At 38.7% G+C, this 12,809-nt stretch overlaps 1 protein-coding gene across 25 annotated transcripts in view; it reads left to right on the forward strand.

Annotated features, from left to right (window-relative positions):
* LOC138764999 (ankyrin repeat and SAM domain-containing protein 1A-like) overlaps positions 1-12,809 on the forward strand; it is a 335,613-nt gene that overhangs the window by 69,760 nt on the left and 253,044 nt on the right. For 19 of the 25 annotated variants that reach the window (XR_011358405.1, XR_011358406.1, XM_069941579.1 and 16 more), the window contains one exon: positions 2,193-2,271. The exons of the other annotated variants lie outside the window; for them this stretch is intronic. Coding sequence is in view for 17 of the 19 variants with exons in the window: in XM_069941579.1 (XP_069797680.1) it covers positions 2,193-2,271 (79 nt within the window). In the remaining 2 variants the exon portion in view is untranslated. The remainder of the gene's footprint in view (positions 1-2,192; positions 2,272-12,809) is intronic. 25 annotated transcript variants of the gene reach the window in all.

Here is a 12,809-nt window from a genome sequence, read left to right on the forward strand (position 1 = left end):
CCCTTGAGGGACAGTGTGTTCCGAATTTCAGATTTTTCCGGATTTCGGAAAGCCAGATTTAAGCCCACCTGACTCGTGCTGCCGTATCCACTCCCCCCCCTGCCCCCAACCCACCCGGCTGTCCGACTCGCGCTGCCGGCCTCCCCCCAGCCGCCTGACATGCGCTGCCGGTCTCCCTCCCCCGGCTGCCCGACTCGCGCTGCCGGTCTCTCGGCCACCCGACTCGCGCTGCCACCTCTCTCCCCACTTGCTGGATTTTGGAGCTTTCTGGATTTTAGATGTCCAGATAAAGGATCGTGTACCTGTAATTGCAATACATTTCTTAGCTTCTGCTAAGACCATTTTAACAAATCAAATTTGGGATTTAGTTAATTTATTGCTTATTTCAATAAAATTACCCAAGGTCGCCTGGATTATCCTTGTTAATATTTCAGTAATATCTGCTAAAAAGGTCTCACCTTCACACACAACCATGTATCACGTAAAAACGTTCCTATTTCTGTCCCATATCTAAAACACATCTCTGATATTTCAGATTTTGATCTATGAAGTTTCTGTGGTGTAAGATTTAATTGGTGTAGGAAATTATATTGAACTAGTCCGTATCTTGCATTTTAAATTGATGTCATGATATCCAAACACCAATAAGACCAACATCTTTCAATTGGTGCAACACCTTGATCTGACTCCCATCTCGCTCTCTCGATCTCGCGCTCTGGCTCGCGCGCTCTGGCTCGCGCGCTCTGGCTCGCGCGCTCTGGCTCGCGCGCTCTGGCTCGCGCGCTCTGGCTCGCGCGCTCTGGCTCGCGCGCTCTGGCTCGCGCGCTCTGGCTCGCGCGCTCTGGCTCGCGCGCTCTGGCTCGCGCGCTCTGGCTCGCGCGCTCTGGCTCGCGCGCTCTCAATCTCTGTAGTCCTGCTTTTGGACTTTCATTCTGGAGAGCATAGTATATCCTAAAGATCAATTTGGGTGTATTCCCCAGCCAAATCATTCGTTCCATTTCATTTATTTCAAGTGTGGCCAAATTTGCCCCCTTTTGGGAACTATCTTGGAAGGAGAAAAATAAAGTCTCATTAGCTACTCAATATTTAATTCTTAATTGTTCAAAAGACATGAGATCCTTCCACATAACAATAATCAATATATCCTATTCCTTTGTCATACCAGGAATTCGATATTTTATTGCCCAGATTCATAGACAGCAACACATTTTTACATGATGTTCTTCTTAGTGATGTCTGGTTTTTTTCCCAATACACTCATTTATTTCTTCCCATATTCTAAACACATGTATTAAAATCCATCTTTTTTGTTATTTACTTAACATTCCACTTATTTTCAGTGTCCCCTTTTTTATTGAATGTAGTCCCATTTGGATCCAAGGAGGGGGACTGTCGTCTTCAAAGACACATGATAAAAATCACACTTGTTCTGATGAATAATACTTCTTAAAATCCAGAAGCCTAAGTTTTCCCAGTTTATAATCCCATGTTAGTTTTTCGAATGAAATTCATGACATTTTGTTATTCCATAGGAATCACCTTATATAATTATTTAACAATTTAAATAAATATTTAGCTAGTGCAAAAGGCAGTAATTGAAAAAGATACTGCAATCTTGGCATCACATTCATTTTAATTTTACTCTTTCCACTAAAGTAATCAGCAAGTCTTTATATTTCTGACAACCTTTCTCTTTTTAATAAGAGGAGTATAATTAAATTGATATCAGTTCTGTAAATTATCTGTCATTATTCTTACATATTTGATTCCATCTGTCTTCTATTGAAATCTACCTTTTTGATATTATTCATAATTAAAATTCATCAATGGTATGATCTTACTTTTAGCCATATTTATTTTATAACCCGATACTCTTCCATTTTCTAATGTTGCTTGTAATTTTTTTTCCAAGGTCTCAACTGGGTCAGACATATAATAGCATATCATCAACAAATAAGCTAATTTTATGTCCTTCCTGTCCATCTTTCAAGCCCTTAATATCTGCATCTCTCCTTATAATCTCCGCCAGTGGTTCAATTGCTGGAGGCAGAGAACACCCCTGTCTACTCTATCAACTCAAGGGAAAAACTGCTGACATCATTATGTTATAATTTTGGCTTGTGGTTTATGATAGTTTTTATCCAATTTATTAATTTTCTGCTTATACCAAATTTTTCCAATGTTTTAAATAGAAAAGACCATTCCAAATGGTCGAATGCCTTTTCTGCATCTAAGGAGACTGTTCTACTTGAATTCAACATTGATTTTGCCGTATGTATTATGTTAATTAGTCTATTTGAAGAGTGTCTTCTTTTAACAAATCCTACTTGATCTATATGTATTAATTTTGGTAGATATTTCCCCAATCTATTAGCTAGCGCCTTTGCCAAAATCTTATTATCAGCATTCAGAAGTGATAGAGGTCTATATGATGAAGTTTTTAATGGGTCTTTACCTTTTTTCGGTAGCAGTGTAATTATAGCAGTTAAGAAAGATTCCGAGAGAATCTGGGTTCCCACTGCCTGGTCCAATACATCCATCGTAAGAGGCATCAGCAAGTCTATAGAACTTGGGAGGAAACCCATCCTCCCCTAGAGACTTATTAGCTTGTAAAGTACCCAATGCTTTCTCAATTTTTTCTCTTGTGAAAAGGGTGTCTAAATCAACCTATTGTCTATCTTCTAATTTTGGAAGTTCAAATTTTTCTAAAAATTCGTCGACCTCATTTTCATCTCCTAATAATTCTGATTTATATAGTTTCATATAGTATTGTCTAAAAATATTATTTATTTCTTTTTGATAATATGTTATAATATTAACATCTGTTTTTATTGGATTTATCATCCTAGATGACTCCTCTGCCTTTACCTGTCAAGATAGAACATTGTGTGCCCGTTCTCCTAATTCATAATTTTTTAATATGGTTTTTCCATTCTATATGTTTGTAATGTTATATGTTTTTTTAAAAATTCTCTTGTAGTCTTTTTTTTGTAACCCCATTCTTTGATATTTTTTCCAGTTTTCTGATATCTTTCTCCAAGCCATCCAACTCTGTAGTGTGTTCTCTCAAGATTTTTGTATGAAATAATTTGTCCTCTTAAGTAATCTTTAATTGTGGGGGCGCCCATCCTCATGGCGAACCGGCCCCGCTTGTATCGCCACATGGTGGGGCAGCCATGGGGAAATGGCATTGTCGGAGGTTTCCCTCTGACTCCAGCATCCCTTCCAGCGCGCACCCTGGGCAGCAATTTTGATGTCACAATGCACCAGGTGACTGAGCTCGTGCTGCCCTTAAAGGGGCGTGCTGAATTTGAATAAAAACTGTCATTAACGACCCTCAATGTGGTGGCTGTGTTTCTTCCACTGCTCACACCGCTTTCTTTCTTTGGCTTGGCTTCGCAGATGAAGATTTATGGAGGGGTAAAGTCCACGTCAGCTGCAGGCTCGTTTGTGGCTGACAAGTCCGATGCGGGACAGGCAGACACGGTTGCGGCGGTTGCAGGGGAAAATTGGTTGGTTGGGGTTGGGTGTTGGCTGCCCGCCGCACTGTGAGGCTCCAAGATGCACGGTTTGAGGCGATATCAGCCCACTAATCCCATATTAAAAAGCTATTATCAGGAAAAGAAAGATTCATTTCACAACATAGTTCTATCTGTTTCTTCATAAATTCGCAAGTCTTTCCATCTCTACAGAGTGGCATTGAGACATCAGCTATACACACTTTCTTGTTTGTCCGTTATCGCAATAGTTAAAGTTAATGGCAAATTATCTGATATTCTATTTTTACCACTCTACTTTTTGACGGGGCAGACATTAAAAACAAATCAATTGAGGAGTCACGTGATGGAGTAGTGGCCGGTAGGGGAACTCCAGCCCTCTCCAGAAAAGTAAAAAAAAGATAGAGAAAAAACAAAGGCACAAACATAAAAGCCATAACAAAGTGAAAGTAAAAGTGTGGAGAAAATGGCAGCGAAGAAAGAAAAACTAAAAACAACGGGAAGAAAAGAAGAAGGACGTCGGAGGAGGAAGGTGAAGGCCTTACCGGTACGAGGAGGCCTGCCGTGGAGAGAGAAGCCCACTCCCTGAGGTCAGTGGAAGCCCCGAACTCGGGACTACAAAAATGGCTCACGGAGTCAAACAAAAGTGCGCAAACGCGCACCGACGGGAGGGGGGACCAGCTGAGAAGTAAATCTCCACAGCTGAAACAGACAACTACAACACAACAGCAAGACTCTCAACAGGAAAACATAGAAAATAACGAGAACAAGAAGGAAGAGAATAAAAATAAGAAATCAAAGAAACAACAGATGACCAACCCAGAGGAAGAAGACCAACACCAAGACACTTTTAATAAAAATAAGAAGACCAAAAATACCCAACAAAATAAAACAAACAACCCAACAAGAAAACCAGAAGAGACAGAGGTAAAGGACACAAATCCTGGAGTGGACTCAGAAGAAGAGGAGGAAGAACATAGAGAAATGGAAGATGAAGGGAAGGGCAAGTACATGGATATATTTTTTAAAGAATATATGGAAACAGTAAAAGAATGGCAATCACAAGAAATCAGTGAAATAATAAGAAGAAAAAGTGAATAGATTAGAGATGATCATGACAGATATAGGAAAATGAGTAGACAAGGTGGAAGAACGAGAAACAGCCATAGAAATGGAAGTTAATGACTTAAAAAAAGAAATTAGAAGAATCTGATAAAAAAGTTAAAGAAACACAGGAGCTGTTAGCTCAGAAGATAGATGTAATGGAAAATTATAATAGAAGAAACAATATAAAGATAGTGGGCCTTAAGGAAGATGAAGAAGGCAAAAATATGAAAGAATTTATAAAAGAATGGATCCCCAGGGTCCTAGGAAGACCAGAATTACAGGAGGAAATTGAAATAGAAAGGGCACACAGAACATTAGCCCCTAAACCACAACCACAACAAAAACCAAGATCCATTCTAGTAAAATTCCTAAGATATACAACAAGAGAAAATATATTGGAGAAGGCAATGAAAAAAATAAGAGAAGACAAAAAAACCACTGGAGTACAAGGGTCAAAAATTTTTTTTCTATCCAGATATAAGTTTTGAACTCCTGAAGAAGAGGAAGGAGTTCAATGCAGCAAAAACGACCCTATGGAAAAAAGGTTATAAATTTATGTTAAAATACCCAGTGGTACTTAAAATAGTTATTCCGGGGCAGCAAAGCAAACTATTCTTGGATCCGGAAGAAGCACGAAAATTTGCAGAACAACTACAAAACAGACAGAGAGATGAAGACATGTTGTGTGTGTGTGTGTATGTGTGTGTATGTGTATGTGTGTGTATGTATGTGTATGTATATGTATATGTATATACATCAGCCAGCTCCCCACCATGACTGCCAGCCCCCCCACATCTCCATCGGGCACACAAAACTCAAAACGGTCAACCAGTTTACCTATCTCGGCTGCACCATTTCATCAGATGCAAGGATCGACAATGAGATAGACAACAGACTCGCCAAGGCAAATAGCGCCTTTGGAAAACTACTCAAAAGAGTCTGGAAAAACAACCAACTGAAAAACCTCACAAAGATAAGCGTATACAGAGCCGTTGTCATACCCACACTCCTGTTCGGCTCCGAATCATGGGTCCTCTACCGGCACCACCTACGGCTCCTAGAACGCTTCCACCAGCGTTATCTCCGCTCCATCCTCAACATCCATTGGAGCGCTTACATCCCTAACGTCGAAGTACTCGAGATGGCAGAGGTCGACAGCATCGAGTCCAAGCTGCTGAAGATCCAGCTGCGCTGGAATGGTCACGTCTCCAGAATGGAGGACCATCGCCTTCCCAAGATTGTGTTATATGGCGAGCTCTCCAGTGGCCACCGTGACAAAGGTGCACCAAAGAAAAGGTACAAGGACTGCCTAAAGAAATCTCTTGGTGCCTGCCACATTGACCACCGCCAGTGGGCTGATAACGCCTCAAACCGTGCATCTTGGCGCCTCACAGTTTGGCGGGCAGCAACCTCCTTTGAAGAAGACCGCAGAGCCCACCTCACTGACAAAAGGCAAAGGAGGAAAAACCCAACACCCAACCAACCAATTTTCCCCTGCAACCGCTGCAATCGTGTCTGCCTGTCCCGCATCGGACTTGTCAGCCACAAACGAGCCTGCAGCTGACGTGGACTTTTAACCCCCTCCATAAATCTTCGTCCGCGAAGCCAAGCCAAAGAAAAGAATATATGTGTGTGTATATGTGTGTGTGTGTGTGGGTGTATATGTGTGTGGGTGTATATGTGTGTGGGTGTATATGTGTGTGGGTGTATATGTGTGTGGGTGTATATGTGGGTGGGTGGGTGTATATGTGGGTGGGTGGGTGTATATGTGGGTGGGTGGGTGTATATGTGGGTGGGTGGGTGTATATGTGGGTGGGTGGGTGTATATGTGGGTGGGTGGGTGTATATGTGGGTGGGTGGGTGTATATGTGGGTGGGTGGGTGGGTGTATATGTGGGTGGGTGGGTGGGTGTATATGTGGGTGGGTGGGTGGGTGTATATGTGGGTGGGTGGGTGGGTGTATATGTGGGTGGGTGGGTGGGTGTATATGTGGGTGGGTGGGTGGGTGTATATGTGGGTGGGTGGGTGGGTGTATATGTGGGTGGGTGGGTGGGTGTATATGTGGGTGGGTGGGTGGGTGTATATGTGGGTGGGTGGGTGGGTGTATATGTGGGTGGGTGGGTGGGTGTATATGTGGGTGGGTGGGTGGGTGTATATGTGGGTGGGTGGGTGGGTGGGTGTATGTATGTATGTATATATGTAAAAGGCAAAGGAGGAAAAACCCAACACCCAACCAACCAATTTTCCCCTGCAACCGTGTCTGCCTGTCCCGCATCGGACTTGTCGGCCACCAACGAGCCTGCAGCTGACATGGACATTTTACCCCCTCCATAAATCTTCGTCCACGAAGCCAAGCCAAAGAAAAAGATGTATGTATATATATGTGTGTATACAAATATATATGTGTGTGTGTGTATATATATGTATGTATATAAAAAATAAGAGTATAGGTGAGAACTAAGATGGGGAAGAAAGGAAGTAAGGAGGGAATTAAGAGAGTGACCTTTGTTATATATGAAGATTAAAATCTTTTCTGGGGGGGCTGGCTGGGGGGGTGGAAATAACAGTCACTGCGAAATCAGTTGACACTTGCGAGCGGATTCGCAAATCCAAATGGAGAGCGGAGATGTGGTTGCCTGACAAGGGACAAAGGGCAACTAAGAAAGGGGAGGGACTATTGGGGTTAAAGGAATTTTAGATATGAGAATAGTGGAAATATTTTGTTTTAGAAATGTTATCTTATAATGTGTTCAAAAAAAGAAAGCAGAAATGGATAAGAAGGGAAGGTGGTGATGAGGAAACAGAATGGAAAGATAAACAAAGTATGAAATGACTATGTGAACTATATGACTTTAAATATTAATGGAATACATAACCAAATCAAAAGGAAGAAACTGTTAAATTTACTGAAAAAGAAAAAATTGATATAGCATTCGTACAAGAAACACATCTAACTGAAGTGGAACACAAGGAATTAAAGAGAGATTGGATAGGACATGTAACAGCAGCATCATATAATTCAAAAGCCAGAGGAGTACCTATATTAATCAATAAAAATGAACCAATCAAAATAGAAGAGGAAATAATAGATCCAGCAGGGAGGTATGCAATGATAAAATGTCAGATATATTCAGAATTTTGGAATTTACTCAATGTATATTCACCTAATGAAGAAGATCAAAAATTTATGCAAGATATCTTTCTGAAGATAGCAGATACGCAAGGGAACATACTAATAGGAGGGGATTTTAACATTAATTTGGACTCAAACATGGATAAAACTGGAAAAAAAAACTAACAGAAAGAACAAAGTAACCAAATTTATAATTAAATCGATGCAAGAAATGCAACTTTTGGATATATGGAGGAAACAACACCCAAAGGAAAAGGAATATTCATATTATTCGGGTAGACATAAAACATCCTCAAGGATAGACCTATTCCTGTTATCAGCCCACATTCAAGGGAGAGTTAGGAAAACGGAATATAAAGCTAGACTATTATCGGACCACTCACCCCTATCATTGGCAATAGAGCTAGAGGACATCCCACCAAGAATGTATAGATGGAGATTAAACTCCATGCTACTTAAAAGACAGGATTTTAGAGAATTAATTGAGTGACAAATTAAAATGTACTTTGAAATAAATACGGAATCAGTGAAAGATAAGTTTATACTATGGGACGCAATGAAAGCGTTCATCAGAGGGCAAAGATGAAGAAGGACTACAATCGGGAAACAGAACAGTTGGAAAGGGAAATAACAAATACAGAAAAAGAATTAGCAATAAAGGAAGATACAACTAAAAGAAGAGAATTGGCAGATAAAAAAATAAAATATGAAACACTACAAACATAAGGTAGAGAAGAACATAATGAAGACAAAACAAATATGAGCTCGGAGAAAAAACGCACAAAATTCTAGAGTAGCAGCTTAAGACAGAACAAACTAAAAGAATGGTATTGGCATTAAGGAAAAAGGACAAAGAAATTACATATAATCCAACGGATATCAATGAAAACTTTAGAGAATTCTACGAGCAACTATATCAAACTGAAAACAAAGGGAAGGAAGACAAAATAGATGAATTTCTAACTAAAATTGAACTACCGAAATTACAAACGGGAGCAAAATAAATTAATAAAACCATTTGAAATAGAAGAATTACAGGAGATATTAAAAAAAACTACCGAACAATAAAACACCAGGAGAGGATGGATTCCCATTGGAATTCTATAAAATGTTTAAAGACTTATTAATTCCTCCCCTCCTGGAAGTAATCAACCAGATTGATAAAACACAAAGCATACCAGATTCATGCAAAACAGCAATAATTACAGTAATACCAAAGACAGGGAAAGATCCACTTGCACCAGCGTCATATAGACCAATATCTCCGTTTAACACAGATTATAAGATAATAACTAAACTATTAGCATATTAGCAAACAGATTGGCAGACTATGTACCAAAAATAGTAAAACTAGACCACACTGGATTTATTTAAAAAAAGACGAGCAACAGACAATATCTGTAAATTTATTAACTTAATTCATGCAGTAGAAGGAAATAAAACTTCATCAGTAGCGGTTGCTTTAGACGCAGAGAAGGCCTTTGACAGAGTAGAATGGAATTATTTATTTAAAGTACTACAAAAATTCAGCCTACAAGAGAAATATATTAATTGGATTAAAGCATTATATAAGGGGCCATTGGCCAAAGTGACAGTAGATGGACATATATCAAAACAATTTAACTTAAGCAGATCAACAAGGCAGGGATGTCCACTATCTCCCTCACTGTTTGTGTTAGCTATAGAACCACTAGCAGAACTGATAAGAACAGAAAATAAAATAAGAGGGATAAAAATAAAAGGGAAGGAATATAAAATCACTCTATTTGCAGATGATGTCATAATATACTTAACAGAACCAGAAATATCAATAAAAGAATTACATAGGAAATTGAAGGAATATGGAGAAGTATCCGGGTACAAGATCAATGCAAATAAAAGTGAAGCAATGCCAATGAATAATGCGGATTTCACAAAGTTTAAGAAAGAATCGCCATTTAGATGGCAAACACAAGCAATGCGATACCTAGGTATACAACTAAATAAAAACCTCGGCCATCTATATAAACTCAATTACCATCCATTAATGAAAAAATTACAAGACGATTTAGAGTATTGGAAAGACTTACCACTAACACTGATAGGAAGGATAAACTGTATTAAAATGAACATTTTCCCAAGGATACAATACCTATTTCAGTCATTACCAATACACCTAACAGAGAAATTCTTCAAGGAGTTAAAGAAAATAATAAGGAAATTCTTATGGAAAGGGGGGAAACCGAGGATAGCACTAGATAAATTAACAGAATGGTACAAACAAGGAGGCTTACAACTACCAAACTTTAAGAATTATTATAGAGCCGCACAATTAAGATACCTATCAGATTTTTATCAAACAAGGGAAAAACCAGATTGGACCAGATTAGAACTAGATAAAATAGGGGAGAAGATACCTGAACATGTACTATATAAATGGGATGAAAAATTGGTGCAATGTAGGAATTCACCGGTATTGCATCATCTGCTCAACATTTGGAAGAAGATTCATGTAGAAAGGAATAAAACTAATTACCAATTACCAAAACTAATACTGACGCAAAATCAGCTAATCCCTTTCACAATAGATAACCTTTCCTTTAGAGAATGGGAGAAAAAAGGGATCAAAAGAATAGAAAATTGTTTTTCGGGAAATAAATTATTATCCTTTGAACAAATGAAGGATAAATATAATATAACTCACGATACAATGTTTGCATACTACCAACTGAAAACTTACTTGAAGGACATATTGGGAAACAGTCTGAGGTTACCAGAAGGAAACAATTTTGAATATGTGATTACAGACACAATGATAATTTAAAAAGTTGTAACAACCATGTACAAAAAAAGGAGAACGAGGAAACAAACTGTAAACATAAACAAAAATGGGAACAAGATCTAAACATAAAGATAAAGAATGAAACATGGGAGAAGCTATGCTCCGGAACTATGAGAAATACAATAAACACGAGGTTATGTATGATACAATATAACTGGATACACAGGCTATACATCACACCTCAAAAGTTAAATAAATGGGACCCAACAGTATCAGACAGATGTTTTTGTTGTAAGGAGGAAACAGGAACAATAATACATGCAATTTGGGCATGTGAGAAAGTGAAAAAATTTTGGGAAGATCTAAACCAGATATTAAATAAAATCACAAAAAGCAATATACCAAAAAACCCAGAGATCTTTCTCCTAAGTAATATAAGAAATAAAGAATTTGGACTCGATTTGGATGGAGCACAAAAAAGATTTGTTATGATAGCCCTAGCTGTAGCAAAAAAATGTATTATGTCAACCTGGAAATTAGAAGACAACTTGAGAATACAACAATAGTATATAGAAATTAATAAATGTATTCATTAGAAAAAATAACATATAATTTAAGAAATAACATTACAATATTCGAACAAATATGGGAGCCATATATAAAACACAATAGAGAAATCCTATCATGGACTTCCACTACCTAAAATGACAGAAGGAGAAGATAACAAAAAGAACTGACTCAGTAAAATTTCTTGTTTATTTTTCTTAAGTGACAACATTGTTTAACGGTTTTAATGTATCCTATAGATTGAACTTCAAATAAATGGGGTAGGGGGTGAGGGAGGGAGGAAAGGGAGGGGGAAAAAGGGGGAGAAAACGACACTGTAGATATTTAAGAAGAAAAATGTCTATGTATCTTGGTCAATATGGTTTATAGTGTGAAAAATAAAAAAATTAAAAAAAAACAAATCAATTGTTGTATGTGAATCAAGTACCCTTGAATAGAACTAACAGTCTCTTTCTACGGGGTTAAGTTGCCTCCATATATCAATCAAATTTCTTTCTTTGGGTTGGCTTCGCGGATGAAGATTTATAGAGGGGGTAAATGTCCACGTCAGCTGCAGGCTCGTTTTTGGCTGACAAATCCGATGCGGGACGGGCAGACACGGTTGCAGCGGTTGCAGGGGAAAATTGGTGGGTTGGGGTTCGGTGTTGGGTTTTTCCTCCTTTGTCTTTTGTCAGTGAGGTGGGCTCTGCGGTCTTCTTCAAAGGAGATTGCTGCCCGCCGAACTGTGAGGCGCCAAGATGCACGGATTGAGGCGATATCAGCCCACTGGCAGTGGTCAATGTGGCAGACACCAAGAGATTTCTTTAGGCAGTCCTTGTACCTCTTCTTTGGTGCACCTCTGTCACGGTGGTCAGTGGAGAGCTCACCATATAACACGATCTTGGGAAGGCGATGGTCCTCCATTCTGGAGACGTGACACAATTTAATTCTTCATAAATGATAATGTTTTTGCAGCTTTTGCCCTTGTTACAGTTCTCGTTGATTTAGCCATTATAGGATCTAAACAGAAATTAAAATCTCTTCCTCCCAGTATATTTTGCCTCCCCCCCCATCCCGCTGTTTTTAAAAAGATATACTTCATAAAGGCTTAATTGTCATAATTTGATGCATAAATATTCATAAAAGTCCATGATCCTGCATAAATTTTACAATGAGTCATTACAGATCGTCTGGTTTTGTCAGTGTCTCTTCTATTATTATTGGTCTATTTTTATTAAAATTCTACTACTCTTGCTTTTGAGCCAATTAAAGACCATATTACTTGTCCCACCCATCCTCTTTTTAATTTAGCATTTTAATTTAGGCTACATCTGCATTTAATTTTTTTTTACATGTGCCAAGACTCGCTTCTTTTTCACTTTGCCATTTATGCCATTAAACATTAAGACTAATAAATTTTAATGTTCTATCCAAACTAATTTTTAAATAAATATTCTTAAACAATTAAACCTTTTTGATTATTTAAATAATACAGTCGTCTTTCCCCTTTAAAAAACACATGCAATGTCCCTACCTTGATGGTGACGTAAACAGGAAAACCCGAAAGCCCACAGAATTCTTCAAGGAAGAATCACCCCTCCCTTTAGCGCCATATTTTTTAGATACTATTCTCTCGGCACCATTCTCTCCCCGCCCCCCAGACTGAAGTCTACACCCTGCTACCAGTTTTCACAAGTTTTCACTTTTTCCTGAGCTCTCCGTGAACATAGAAAATTTGCCTTTTAACAATAAATACAGGACAGTTT

The sequence above is a fragment of the Narcine bancroftii genome, chromosome 5 (genome assembly GCF_036971445.1).
Source record: "Narcine bancroftii isolate sNarBan1 chromosome 5, sNarBan1.hap1, whole genome shotgun sequence".
Lineage (NCBI taxonomy): Eukaryota > Metazoa > Chordata > Chondrichthyes > Torpediniformes > Narcinidae > Narcine > Narcine bancroftii.